At 59.2% G+C, this 15128-nt stretch overlaps 1 protein-coding gene across 1 annotated transcript in view; it reads left to right on the forward strand.

Annotated features, from left to right (window-relative positions):
* The first annotated feature begins 303 nt into the window (after positions 1-303).
* LOC116958142 (BTB/POZ domain-containing protein KCTD5) overlaps positions 304-15128 on the forward strand; it is a 33295-nt gene continuing 18470 nt past the window's right edge. Inside the window, exons 1-3 of the mRNA XM_076055648.1 lie at positions 304-504; positions 2583-2691; positions 8111-8202. Of these exons, the coding sequence (XP_075911763.1) occupies positions 361-504; positions 2583-2691; positions 8111-8202 (345 nt within the window). The 5' untranslated portion in view covers positions 304-360. The remainder of the gene's footprint in view (positions 505-2582; positions 2692-8110; positions 8203-15128) is intronic.

Here is a 15128-nt window from a genome sequence, read left to right on the forward strand (position 1 = left end):
CGGAAGATGACTTCTGTTTGTTTTTTACTAGGATCCTTTTTCTCTCACCCATCCTCTGCCGCTTCCGGAAGAAGTCTACCGCCTGTTTTTTCTCTATCAATTCCTCTCTCGCACCACCTTTTCCCTCTGCGTCTTCCGGAAGATATCTACCGCTGGTTTCCCCCTCCACCAAACCCCTTTCTCTCTGCCTCTTCCGGAAGATGCCTACCGCAAGTTTCCCGCCCCCCAACCCTTCCGGAAGCGGATTGCCGCCGACCTGAAGCGGAAGCCGCTGACCGGAAGCGGAAGCCGCCGACCGGAAGCGGAAGCGAATTCTCCACCCCCACTCCCCCCTCCCCCCGCACCTGAGCGCTCAAAAAAATGGCGGCCTCTCCTCCGTCTCCCTGGGTTCGCCTTAACGTTGGCGGAACGTTGTTCGTCACCACGAAACAGACGTTGTGCCGGGACCCCAAGTCCTTTCTCTACAGACTCTGCCAAGACGACCCTGACCTGGACTCGGATAAGGTCAATAGCTGGGGGAGGGGGCGGGTGGTTATACACCGGTCTTGCCTAGTTTGCCCTGCCCGGGCAGGTGAGGGTAAGTCGGTAGGGACGGGTAGGCCTCGGGGGGGGGGGGTGGGTGCGCGGTTGTATTGGTGGCTATCAATGTTTTTGGTGATTTATTTTCACGTTCTTCTGTGCCAATGTCGCCCTCAATAAAGTGGGCGTCGGTGCGCGTTACAACGGAACGGTTGTCCGGCTGATTAGACCGTGGAAGTGTGTGTCCGTGAGGTTGGTGTGGTTGGCTGCTTGGGTGAGGGGGTGCGTTGTGGTGATGGTGAGGTGAGGCTGTGGTGAGAGTGTGGTGAGTGTGCAGTGTGGTGACGTACGGGCTTTAGATGGAGCTGATGGGTGAGTGAGTGGGTGATTGTCTGAGTGGGTGGGTGAGTGTTTTTTGTGTGAGTGAGTGGCTGAGTGAGTGAGTGGGTGATTGTGTGGGTGGGTGAGTGGGTGAGTGAGTGGCTGAGTGAGTGAGTGGGTGATTGAGTCGGTGGGTGGGTGAGTGTTTTTTGTGTGAGTGGCTGAGTGAGTGAGTGGATGATTGAGTGAGTGGGTGAGTGAGTGGTTTTTTTTGTGTGAGTGAGTGGCTGAGTGAGTGAGTGGATGATTGAGTGAGTGTTTTTTTGTGTGAGTGAGTGGCTGAGTGAGTGAGTGGATGATTGGGTGTTTGAGTGAGTGTGTGTGCGAGTGAGTGTGTGAGTGTATTATGTGTTATTGAGTGTATGAATGAGTGTGTATGTTAGTAAGTGTATGAGTGAGTGTATGTTTGTGTTAGTGAGTGTATATGTGTCTTAATGAGTGTATGAGTGAGTATGAGTAAGTGTGTGTTAATGAGTGTATGAGTGAGTGTGTGTTAGTGAGTGTATGAGTGAGTGTGTGTGTGTTAGTGAGTGTATGAGTGAGTGTGTGTGTTAGTGAGTGTATGAGTGAGTGTGTGTGTTAGTGAGTGTATGAGTGAGTGTGTGTGTGTTAGTGAGTGTATGAGTGAGTGTGTGTGTTAGTGAGTGTATGAGTGAGTGTGTGTGTTAGTGAGTGTATGAGTGAGTGTGTGTGTTAGTGAGTGTATGAGTGAGTGTGTGTGTTAGTGAGTGTATGAGTGAGTGTGTGTGTTAGTGAGTGTATGAGTGAGTGTGTGTGTTAGTGAGTGTATGAGTGAGTGTGTGTGTTAGTGAGTGTGTGAGTGAGTGTGTGTGTTAGTGAGTGTATGAGTGAGTGTGTGTGTTAGTGAGTGTATGAGTGAGTGTGTGTGTTAGTGAGTGTATGAGTGAGTGTGTGTGTTAGTGAGTGTATGAGTGTGTGTGTGTTAGTGAGTGTATGAGTGAGTGTGTGTGTTAGTGAGTGTATGAGTGAGTGTGTGTGTTAGTGAGTGTATGAGTGAGTGTGTGTGTTAGTGAGTGTATGAGTGAGTGTGTGTGTTAGTGAGTGTATGAGTGAGTGTGTGTGTTAGTGAGTGTATGAGTGAGTGTGTGTGTTAGTGAGTGTATGAGTGTGTGTGTTAGTGAGTGTATGAGTGAGTGTGTTAGTGAGTGTATGAGTGAGTGTGTGTTAGTGAGTGTATGAGTGAGTGTGTTAGTGAGTGTATGAGTGAGTGTGTGTGTTAGTGAGTGTATGAGTGAGTGTGTGTGTTAGTGAGTGTATGAGTGAGTGTGTGTGTTAGTGAGTGTATGAGTGTGTGTGTGTTAGTGAGTGTATGAGTGTGTGTGTTAGTGAGTGTATGAGTGAGTGTGTGTGTTAGTGAGTGTGTGAGTGAGTGTGTGTGTTAGTGAGTGTATGAGTGAGTGTGTGTTAGTATATAAGTGAGTGTGTGTTAGTGAGTGAGTGAGTGTGTGTGTTAGTGAGTGTATGAGTGAGTGTGTGTGTTAGTGAGTGTATGAGTGTGTGTGTGTTAGTGAGTGTATGAGTGAGTGTGTGTGTTAGTGAGTGTATGAGTGAGTGTGTGTGTGTTAGTGAGTGTATGAGTGAGTGTGTGTGTTAGTGAGTGTATGAGTGAGTGTGTGTGTGTTAGTGAGTGTATGAGTGAGTGTGTATGTGTGAGTGTGCAGGACGAGACAGGAGCGTTCCTCATTGACAGGGACCCCACATACTTTGGTCCCGTGCTCAACTACTTGAGGCATGGCAAGCTGGTGATGGACAAGGAGCTGGCCGAGGAGGGTGAGTGGGTGAGTGAGTGGGTGAGTGGGTGGGCGAGTGGGTGGGCGAGTGGGTGAGCGAGTTAGGGGAGCGATAGTGTAGTAGCGGTTAGCGCTACGCTGCGCTATGAACCTGGCGACCCGGGTTCGATTCCCGCTCACGGCCAACACCAGTGACGATTATCTGAACCGGTCCCGGGCCTCCCCTAGGTCGACTCGGCCTCAAATGAGTACCCGGTGCGGTGTGTAGTAAACATCGCCACTGGGGAGACAAAGGCGGTCGGGCGTGGTGCTGGCCACCCACCCCCTCGTGTACCGTTCCGGCCTTCATAGGTGCTCGCTAACAGCACTTGCCCCTACAGTCTGTTAAGGCTGCATGGGGGATCTTTGTTTTGTGTGCGGTGGTGGGAGTGTGTGAGTGTGTTTGAGTTGGTGAGTGGGTGAGTTAGTGAGTGGGTTGGTGTGAGAGTGAGTGTCTGCGTGAGTGAGTGGGTGAATGAGTTATTGGATAAGTGAGTGGGTGAGTGAGTGAGTGGGTGAGTGGTTGAATTAGTGAGTGGGTGAGTTCGTGAGTGGGTGGGTGTGAGAGTGAGTGGGTGTGTGTGAGTGTGTCGGTAAGTGAGCGGGTGAGTTACTGAGTGGGTGAGTTAGAGAGTAGGTGAGTGGGTGGGTGGGTGAATAGATGGGCGAGTGGGTGGGTCAGTGGGTGGGTGTTGGTGAGTTGGTGAGTGTGTGCGTGTGAGTGGCTGGCTGAGGTGCCATTTGTTGAGTAAGTACAGAAGGCGATCCAGAGTCTTAAGACCAGGAAAAGCACCGGGCAGAGACGATCTCCCAAGTGAAATGCTGAGGGAGGTTGCGGAGCACCGGGTGGCTAAAGCACAGCACGTTGGCACAGTAGGGGGCACAGGTGGTGCATCAGCCAGTCATCTCAGTCAGTCGACCTGTGGCATCTTCTGGGTCTGCCCCGTGACCTCCTGCCAGCGGGCGTTCGACACTTCACGTGGCCTCAACGTGCACGTAGCCTGGCACAAGCGTCGTGGTGATGTCACCTCAACTTCGTGGCGAATGGCGGTTGTTGTGTCTATGTGTGTGCCTGTGTGTGCCTGTGTGTGTGTGTGCCAGGTTGTGTGTCTCTGTGTGTGCCAGTTTGTGTGTGTGTGCCTGTCTGTGTGTCTCCTCGCGGTGCCGGACGGGCAACTCTGTCGTGGACAGTGCTGTGGGGGGAGGGCCAATTCCGATTGGCCCCTCCCCTCATGGCGTCTGTGACCACCACCGTGGCTAAACGGGGGCTCTGGACGGGTGCGAGGGGCTGGTAACACCTCCATCTTCAAAAATTTACCACGAATTAAAAATGTAACTAATAAGCTTGTGCCGGATGCCCCGGGGGGACAGGCATCTATGACGTCTCCTGGCCAAACCCCAATTGGCGGAGCCAGGAGATTGAATCTCTACCCTCGGGGCTCCTCCAGAAACAACGAAAAGCCACTGCGGATGGCCACGTGGAATGTTCGAACGCTCACTGCGGAGGAGAGGCTGCCACTCCTCTGTCGGGAGCTGGACCGGTACCGCCTGGATCTCTGCGGCATTCAGGAGGTCCGGTGGACCGGCTCTGGCTCCTGCCACCATGAGGGGTGGACAGTCCTCTACTCGGGGCAGCAGACTGCCAAACAGCAGGGTGTGGCTCTTCTTTTGAACAAAAGAATGAAGGGGGCGTGGGAGCGTGGCAGTGAGGTGTGGGAAGCTGTAAGCCCCAGGCTACTTTGGGCTCGCCTTCCCATCAACCGGAGGCGAGGAGTGGTGGTCGTGGTTACTTATGCCCCCACCGAAGACGAACATCTGTGGAGGGATGCAGGCAAAGCCGATGAGTCAGATGCCTTCTATGACCTCCTGTCACAGGTGCTGGCTAAAGTGGCACCTCGGGATAGAGTCATCTTGTTGGGTGACTTAAATGCCCGAGTGGGTCATGTTGCTGGCACCTGGTCTGGAGTGATTGGAGGGCATGGGCCGGATCAGCTCAATAACAACGGTAGGAGGCTGCTAGATTTTTGTGCAGCCCATGGGCTTGTAATTACCAACACGCTGTTCCAGCATCGGCGCATCCACACAATATCATGGATGCATGCCGGGTCCAAGCAAGAACATCTGCTGGACTACATAGTGATGGACCAGCGGATGCGAGCCCATGTCCTTGACACCAGGACCTACCGTGGAGCTGATCTGCCCTCTGACCATCGACTAGTCATCTGTAAGATGCGCCTGCCATTCTTCCACTCCATTGGTGGGTGTACACCCAGGACCCCATTCCAACCTAAAGTGGCCTGGTCTCAGTTATCTGATGAAAGTTGCAAGCAAGAATTTAATCATCGCTTGCGGCTGGGGTTGGCATCATCCCCAACTCCTCCTGATGTCGAGGGTAAATGGGCGAGGTTTAGGACTGTGACTCATGCAGCTGCAATGGCTGCTTTGGGTACGCGGTCCAGACCTCCCCAGAGACCCTGGCTGACAGAGGAGGTGTTCAGGATAGTTGAGAAAAAGCGACAGGCCCACTGTCATCGGCTACAGAATCCCACGTTGGAGAATGAGGAGGCTTACCGCAGCCTTCGCTCGGAGGTTCGGAGAGCCGTCAGGCGCTGCAAGGATGGGTGGTGGTCGCGGGTTGCTGAGGAGATGGAGTCTGCCTCAGTGGCCCGCAATCACAAATCTCTATTTACCTCCATCAAAAAAGTAACCTGCAGCGCCACACCTATTACCATCATTAGGGGAAAAACGGTGATCCAATCTCCGACCCCCAGGAACAGGTTTGCAGATTTGCTGAGCATTTCTGTGAGGTCCTGGGGGAGGGGAAATCCCTCAGCCAGGAAAACATCATGGCACAAAGTGAGGATGACCCTGCTGAGGCTGCGGTGCCTCAAATATTGGAAGAAGTCACCCCCTGTGAGTGGCTGGCTGAAGTGCCATCTGAAGGCGATCCGGAGTCTGAGACCAGGAAAGGCACCGGGCAGAGATGATCTCCCAAGCAAAATGCTGAGGGAGGGTGGCGTTTGTGCACAGATTGGACCACTGGACGGGTTCCGTGGGATTGAAAGGATGCCCTGGTGGTCTCCCATGTTAAGAAGGGGGACTGCACAGACTATAACAACTACAGGGGCATCTCACTCCTCAGTGTGCCGGGAAAGGTCCTGGCAAGGATTATTCAACATCGCCTTGCCAGGCACGCTGAGGAGAGGCTTGCGGAGCCCCAATGCAGTTTCAGGAAAGGGCGGTCCTGCATAGATGCCATTTTTTCTGTCTGTCTGCTACAGCAGAGGTGTAGGGAATTCCAGCAAGCCCTACATCTCTGCTTTATTGACCTGGTCAGGGCCTATGATACCATCAGTAGGTCTGGGCTCTGGATTGGTCTTCGTGCTTTTGGAGTCCCTGACCCTCTGCTCACGATCATTAAGGACCTTCATGATGGTGAGCGGGCCCGGGTAAAACTACGTGGCCGGGAGTCAGAGCCATTCCCTGTACACCTTGGGGTGCGACAGGGATGTCCTCTGGCTCCCACATTATTTAACATCTATTTTCACCACGTAGTTCGTGAAGCCTTTAATAGCTGTACCGGGGGAATCTCCATCTAGTACAGATATAATGGGAGGCTGATCGATGCCCGGGTGCGGTCAAGGGATGGCTCCTTATTGCTCAACCACGTTATGTATGCCGATGATTTGGTAATAGCTGCTCGTTCAGAGGAGGAGTTGAAGACGTTGCTGCTGAGACTCTCAATTGGTGATGGGGTAATTGTGGAGAGAGTGGAGAGTTTCCCATACCTGGGCAGTGTGCATATGACCGGCTCCAGTTTAACAGCAGAGGTCTCACTCCAAATCAGTCGAGCGGCAATATCTTTTCATCGGTTGCGTAACGCTGTGTGGAAGCTACCTGGTCTGTCGCTCTGCACGAAGCTTCAGGTCTTCTCGGCCATGATCATTCCCTCCCTTCTCTACACTTGCGAAACGTGGACCCCCCTAATGGAACATCTTCGCCGGTTAGAAACATTTAGGCTAGCCTGCCTACGATCCATCCTGGGTTTATCTAGACTGGATTTTGTGAGGAGCTCACAAATCCTTGAAAGATCTGAGCAAGGTCCCATCGGTGAGCTCCTCCGGCAGGCAAGGCTGCGTTGGCTGGGTAATGTAGCCCGCATGCCCAGCCACCGCATGCCGAAACAGCTTTTGTTCGGCCGGATTGAGGGGGCTAAATGGGCGCGACACGGGCTAGAGAAGAGATGGAGTGACGTGGTACAGGAGGACGTGGAGCTGAGTGGATTTGCCGATGACCGGTACCAGCGGTGTCAAGATCGGCCTCTGTGGAGGAGGCTCGTGAAGGACGCTACTGGGCAGTTGGAGGCAGTCGCCCTCCAACAACAACGGAGGGCGGAGGAGCGACGCTCACAACAACGAGCGGAGCGCCGGGTGGCTAAAGCACAGCAGGTTGGCACAGTAGGGGGCACAGGTGGTGCATCAGCCAGTCATCTCAGTCAGTCGACCCGTGGCACCTGGGTCTGCCCCGTGACCTCCTGCCAGCGGGCGTTCGACACTTCACGTGGCCTCAGGGTGCACATAGCCTGGCACAAGCGTCGTGGTGACGTCACCGCCACTTAGTGGCGAATGGCGGTTGTTGTTGTGCGTATCTGTGTGTGTCTGTGTGTGTCTGTGTGTGTGTGTGTCTGTGTGTCTGTGTGTGTGCCTGTCTGTGTGCCTGTGTGCCTGTGTGTCTTTGTGTTTGTCTGTGTGTGTCTGTGTGCCTGTGTGTCTGTGTGTGTGTGTCTGTGTGTGTGCCTGTCTGTGTGTGTGTTTGTCTGTGTGTGTGCCTGTGTGTCTGTCTGTGTGTGTGTGTTTGTGTGTGTGCCTGTCTGTGTGTCTGTGTGTACGTGTGTGCCTGTCTGTTTTTGTTTTTGTCTGTGCGTGTGCCTGTGTGCCTGTGTGTCTGTGTGTCTGTGTGTGTGCCTGTCTGTGTGTCTGTGTGTGTGTCTGTGTGTGTGTCTGTGTGTGTGCCTGTCTGTGTGCCTGTGTGTCTGTGTGTGTGTCTGTGTGTGTGTCTGTGTGTGTGCCTGTGTGTGTGTTTGTGTGTGTGCCTGTCTGTGTGTGTGCCTGTCTGTGTGTCTGTCTGTCTGTGTGCCTGTGTGTGTGTCTGTGTGTGTGCCTGTCTGTGTGTCTGTGTGTGTGTGTCTGTGTGTGTGCCTGTCTGTGTGCCTGTGTGTGTGTGTGTCTGTCTGTGTGTCTGCCTGTGTGTGTGTGTGTCTTTGTGTGTGTGTGTGTAGCCTGGGCGTGGAGCTGCACCACCCACCCACCCACCCTCTCGTGTGCCACAGTGCTGGTCTTCACAGGTGCTGTTCGCTAACAGCAACTTGTCCCAGCAGTCTGTCGAGGCTACACGGGGGGATCTTTGTGTGCGTGCTGCAGGCGTTCTTGAGGAGGCAGAGTTCTACAACATCACCTCCCTCATCCGCCTCGTCAAGGAGCGAGTTCGAGACAGGGACACACGCTCCTCACAGGTACCACGGGGAGACACGGGGGAGAGAGACACGGGGGGGAGAGAGATGGGGAGAGAGACACGGGGGGGAGAGAGAGACGGGGAGAGAGACACGGGGGGAGAGACGCAGGGGGGGAGAGAGACACGGGGAGAGAGACACGGGGAGAGAGAGACACGGGGGGGAGAGAGAGACGGGGAGAGAGACACGGGGGGAGAGACACGGGGGGGAGAGAGACACGGGGGGGAGAGAGATGGGGAGACACTGGGGGAGACACGGGGGGAGAGACACGGGGGGAGAGAGACACGGGGGGGAGAGAGACACGGGGGGGAGAGACACGGGGGGGAGAGAGATGGGGAGAGAGACACGGGGGGAGAGAGACACGGGGAGAGAGACACGGGGGGAGAGACACGGGGGGGAGAGAGACGGGGAGAGAGACACGGGGAGAGAGACACGGGGGGAGAGACACGGGGGGGAGAGAGACACGGGGGGGAGAGAGATGGGGAGACACTGGGGGAGACACGGGGGGAGAGACACGGGGGGAGAGAGACACGGGGGGGAGAGAGACACGGGGGGGAGAGAGATGGGGAGACACTGGGGGAGACGCGGGGGGAGAGACACAGGGAGAGAGACACGGGGGGAGAGACGCGGGGGGGAGAGAGATGGGGAGAGAGACACGGGGGGAGAGACACGGGGAGAGAGACACGGGGGGGAGAGACGCGGGGAGAGAGAGAGACACGGGGAGAGAGACGCGGGGAGACACGGGGGGGAGAGACTTGGGGAGGGAGACACGAGGGGAGAGAGACGGAGAGACACGGGGAGAGAGACACGGGGGGAGAGACGGGGAGACACTGGGGGAGACACGGGGAGGGAGACACAGGGGGAGAGACGGGGAGACACGGGGGGAGAGACACGGGGAGAGAGACACGGGGGGAGAGACGCAGGGAGGAGAGACACGGGGGGAGAGACACGGGGAGAGAGACACAGGGGGAGAGACGGGGAGACACGGGGGGAGAGACATGGGGGGAGAGACTCGGGGAGGGAGACATGGGGAGAGAGACACGGGGAGAGAGACGGAGAGACACGGGGAGAGAGACACGGGGGGAGAGACACGGGGAGACACGGGGGGAGAGACACGGGGGGAGAGACACGGGGAGAGAGACATGGGGGGAGAGACGGGGAGACACGGGGGGAGAGACGCGGGGAGAAACGGGGAGAGAGACACGGGGAGAGAGACACAGGGAGAGAGACACAGGGAGAGAGACGCGGGGAGAGAGACACGGGGAGAGAGACGTGGGGAGAGAGACGCGGGGAGAGAGACGCGGGGAGAGAGACACGGGGAGAGAGACGCGGGGAGAGAGACACGGGGAGAGAGACGCGGGGAGAGGGACGCGGGAAGAGAGACGCGGGGAGAGAGACGCGGGGAGAGAGACGCTGGGAGGGAGACACGGGGAGAGAGACGCGGGGAGAGAGACGTGGGGAAAGAGACACGGGGAGAGAGACACGGGGAGAGAGACACGGAGACACCGGGAGAGAGAGACACGGGGGGAGAGACGGAGAGACACGGGGAGAGAGACGCGGGCAGAGAGACACGGGGGAGAGACACGGGGGTAGAGAGACACGGGGGGGGGAGACACGGGGGGGGGAGAGACACGGGGGGGAGAGAGACGCGGGGGGGGAGAGACACGGGGGGGAGAGAGACACGGGGAGAGAGACACGGGGGGGGAGACACGGGGGGAGTGAGACACGGGGGGAGAGACACGGGGGGAGAGAGACACGGGGGGGAGAGACACGGGGAGAGAGACACGGGGGGGAGAGACACAGGGGGAGAGACACGGGGGGGGAGAGACACGGGGGGGAGAGAGACACGGGGGGAGAGAGACACAGGGTGGGAGAGACACGGGGGGAGAGAGACACGGGGGGGAGAGACACGGGGAGAGAGACACGGGGGGGAGAGACACGGGGGGAGAGAGACACGGGGGGAGAGAGACACGGGGGGGAGAGATACACGGGGGGAGAGAGACACGGGGGGAGAGAGACACGGGGGGGGAGAGACACGGGCGGGAGAGAGACACGGGGGGAGAGACACGGGGGGGAGAGAGACACGGGGGGAGTGAGACACGGGGGGAGAGAGACACGGGGGGGAGAGACACGGGGGGGGGGAGAGACACGGGCGGGAGAGAGACACGGGGGGAGAGAGACACAGGGTGGGAGAGACACGGGGGGAGTGAGACACGGGGGGAGAGACACGGGGGGAGAGAGACACGGGGGGGGAGAGACACGGGGGGGAGAGACACGGGGAGAGAGACACGGGGGGAGAGAGACACGGGGGGAGAGAGACACGGGGGGAGAGAGACACGGGGGGAGAGAGACACGGGGGGAGAGAGACACGGGGGGGAGAGACACAGGGGGAGAGACACGGGGGGGGAGAGACACGGGGGGAGAGAGACGGGGGGGAGAGACACGGGGAGAGTGACACGGGGGGAGAGACACCGGGGGGAGAGACACGGGGGGGAGAGACACGGGGGGAGAGACACAGGGGGAGAGACACGGGGGTAGAGAGACACGGGGGGAGAGAGACACGGGGGGAGAGAGACACGGGGGGCGAGACACGGGGGGGGAGAGACATGGGGGGAGAGACACGGGGAGAGAGACACGGGCAGGGAGAGACACGGAGAGAAAGACACGGGGAGAGAGAGACGCGGGGAGAGAGACGCGGGGAGAGAGACGCGGAGAGAGAGACGCGGGGAGAGAGACACGGGGAGAGAGACACACGGGGAGAGAGACACGGGGAGAGAGACACGGGGAGAGAGGCACGGGGAGAGAGACACGGGGAGAGAGACACACGGGATAGAGACACGGGGAGAGAGACACGGGGGGGGAGAGACACGGGGAGAGAGACACGGGGAGAGAGACACGCAGAGAGAGACGCGGGGAGAGAGACACGGAGAGAGACACGCGGGGAGAGAGACACGGGGAGAGAGACGCGCGGGGAGAGACACGGGGAGAGAGACACGGGGGAGAGAGACACGGGGGGAGAGACACGGGGAGAGAGACACGTCGAGAGAGACACGGAGGGAGAGAGACACGGGGAGAGAGAGACACGGGGGGAGAGACACGGGGAGAGAGACGCGGGGAGAGAGACACGGGGAGAGAGACACGGGGAGAGAGAGACACGGGGAGAGAGACACAAGTGGAAGGAGTGACACGGGGAGAGAGACACGGGGAGAGAGACACGGGCAGGGAGAGACACGGAGAGAAAGACACGGGGTGAGAGAGACGCGGGGAGAGAGACGCGGAGAGAGAGACGCGGGGAGAGAGACACGGGGAGAGAGACACACGGGGAGAGAGACACGGGGAGAGAGACACGGGGAGAGAGGCACGGGGAGAGAGACACCGGGAGAGAGACACACGGGATAGAGACACGGGGAGAGAGACACGGGGGGGGGAGAGACACGGGGAGAGAGACACGGGGAGAGAGACACGGGGAGAGAGACGCGGGGAGAGAGACGCGGGGAGAGAGACGCGGGGAGAGAGACGCTGGGAGAGAGACGCTGGGAGAGAGACGCGGAGAGAGAGACGCGGGGAGAGAGACGCGGGGAGAGAGACACGGGGAGAGAGACGTGGGGAAAGAGACACGGAGACACCGGGAGAGAGAGACACGGGGGGAGAGACACGGAGACACCGGGAGAGAGAGACACGGGGGGAGAGACGGAGAGACACGGGGAGAGAGACGCGGGCAGAGAGACACGGGGGAGAGACACGGGGGTAGAGAGACACGGGGGGGGAGAGACACGGGGGGGAGAGAGACACGGGGAGAGAGACACGGGGGGGGAGACACGGGGGGAGAGAGACACGGGGAGAGAGACACGGGGGGGAGAGACACAGGGGGAGAGACACGGGGGGGAGAGACACGGGGAGAGAGACACGGGGAGAGAGACACGGGGGGGAGAGACACGGGCAGGGAGAGACACGGAGAGAAAGACACGGGGAGAGAGAGACGCGGGGAGAGAGACGCGGAGAGAGAGACGCGGGGAGAGAGACACGGGGAGAGAGACACACGGGGAGAGAGACACGGGGAGAGAGACACGGGGAGAGAGGCACGGGGAGAGAGACACACGGGATAGAGACACGGGGAGAGAGACACGGGGGGGGAGAGACACGGGGAGAGAGACACGGGGGGCGAGACACGGGGGGGAGAGACACGGGGGGAGAGACACGGGGAGAGAGACACGGGCAGGGAGAGACACGGAGAGAAAGACACGGGGAGAGAGAGACGCGGGGAGAGAGACGCGGAGAGAGAGACGCGGGGAGAGAGACACGGGGAGAGAGACACACGGGGAGAGAGACACGGGGAGAGAGACACGGGGAGAGAGGCACGGGGAGAGAGACACGGGGAGAGAGACACACGGGATAGAGACACGGGGAGAGAGACACGGGGGGGGAGTGACACGGGGAGAGAGACACGGGGAGAGAGACACGCAGAGAGAGACGCGGGGAGAGAGACATGGAGAGAGACATGGGGGGAGAGAGACGCGGGGAGAGAGACACGGGGAGAGAGACGCGGGGGGAGAGACACGGGGAGAGAGACACGGGGGAGAGAGACACGGGGGGAGAGACACGGGGAGAGAGACACGTCGAGAGAGACATGGAGGGAGAGAGACACGGGGAGAGAGAGACACGGGGGGAGAGACATGGGGAGAGAGACGCGGGGAGAGAGGCACGGGGAGAGAGACACCGGGAGAGAGACACACGGGATAGAGACACGGGGAGAGAGACACGGGGGGGGGGAGAGACACGGGGAGAGAGACACGGGGAGAGAGACACGCAGAGAGAGACGCGGGGAGAGAGACACGGAGAGAGACACGGGGGCAGAGAGACGCGGGGAGAGAGACACGGGGAGAGAGACACGTCGAGAGAGACACGGAGGGAGAGAGACACGGGGAGAGAGAGACACGGGGGGAGAGACACGGGGAGAGAGACGCGGGGAGAGAGACACGGGGAGAGAGACACGGGGAGAGAGAGACACGGGGAGAGAGAGACACGGGGAGAGAGACACAAGTGGAAGGAGTGACACGGGGAGAGAGACACGGAGAGAGAGACACGGGGAGAGAGAGGCACGGAGAGAGAGACACGCGGTGAGAGACACGGGGAGAGAGACACACGGGGAGAGAGACACGGGGAGAGAGACGCGGGGAGAGAGACACGGGGGGAGAGAGACACGGGGGGAGAGAGACACAGGGGGGGAGAGACACGGGGGGAGTGAGACACGGGGGGAGAGACACGGGGGGAGAGAGACACGGGGGGGAAGAGACACGGGGGGAGAGACACTGGGAGAGAGACACGGGGGGAGAGACACCGGGGGGAGAGACACGGGGGGGAGAGACACAGGGGGAGAGACACAGGGGGAGAGACACGGGGGTAGAGAGACACGGGGGGAGAGAGACACGGGGAGAGAGACACGGGGAGAGAGACACAGGGGGCGAGACACGGGGGGGGAGAGACACGGGGGGAGAGACACGGGCAGGGAGAGACACGGAGAGAAAGACACGGGGAGAGAGAGACGCGGGGAGAGAGAGAGACACGGGGGGAGAGAGACACAAGTGGAAGGAGTGACACGGGGAGAGGGACACGGAGAGAGAGACACGGGGAGAGAGACACGGGGAGAGAGGCACGGGGAGAGAGACACACGGGGAGAGAGACACACGGGATAGAGACACGGGGAGAGAGACACGGGGGGGAGAGACACGGGGAGAGAGACACAGGGAGAGAGACACGCAGAGAGAGACGCGGGGAGAGAGACACGGAGAGAGACACGGGGGGAGAGAGACGCGGGGAGAGAGACACGGGGAGAGAGACACGGGGAGAGAGACACGTCGAGAGAGACACGGAGGGAGAGAGACACGGGGAGAGAGAGACACGGGGGGAGAGACACGGGGAGAGAGACGCGGGGAGAGAGACACGGGGAGAGAGACACGGGGAGAGAGAGACACGGGGAGAGAGAGACACGGGGAGAGAGACACAAGTGGAAGGAGTGACACGGGGAGAGAGACACAGAGAGAGAGACACGGGGAGAGAGAGGCACGGAGAGAGAGACACGCGGTGAGAGACACGGGGAGAGAGACACACGGGGAGAGAGACACGGGGAGAGAGACGCGGGGAGAGAGACACGGGGGGAGAGAGACATGGGGGGAGAGAGACACAGGGGGGGAGAGACACGGGGGGAGTGAGACACGGGGGGAGAGACACGGGGAGAGAGACACGGGGGGAGAGACACGGGGGGAGAGAGACACGGGGGGGGAGAGACACGGGGGGGAGAGACACGGGGAGAGAGACACGGGGGGAGAGACACCGGGGGGAGAGACACAGGGGGAGAGACACGGGGGTAGAGAGACACGGGGGGAGAGAGACACGGGGAGAGAGACGCGGGGAGAGAGACACAGGGGGCGAGACACGGGGGGGGAGAGACACGGGGGGAGAGACACGGGCAGGGAGAGACACGGAGAGAAAGACACGGGGAGAGAGAGACGCGGGGAGAGAGAGAGACACGGGGGGAGAGAGACACAAGTGGAAGGAGTGACACGGGGAGAGAGACACGGAGAGAGAGACACGGGGAGAGAGAGACACGGAGAGAGAGACACGGGGTGAGAGACACGGGGAGAGAGACACACGGGGAGAGAGACACGGGGAGAGAGACACGGGGGGAGAGAGACGCAGGAATGAGGGCAGGAAGTCCTCTCACTGTTGTTCATCTTGATAATGTTGTTGTGGTTTATGTTGTTGTGGTTCATGTTGTTTTGGTTGTTGTGTTTGTTGTTGTTGTGGTTGTTGTGGTTGTTGTTGTGGTGGTTGTTGTGGTGGTTGTTGTTGTGGTTGTTGTTGTGGTGTATGTTTTGGTTGTTGCTGTGTTTGTTGTTGTTGTGTTTGTTGTTGTTGTGGTGTATTTTGAT

This window comes from Petromyzon marinus, chromosome 72 (genome assembly GCF_048934315.1).
Source record: "Petromyzon marinus isolate PM22_M1 ecotype Great Lakes invasive population chromosome 72, UKy_Petmar_22M1.pri1.0, whole genome shotgun sequence".
NCBI lineage: Eukaryota > Metazoa > Chordata > Hyperoartia > Petromyzontiformes > Petromyzontidae > Petromyzon > Petromyzon marinus.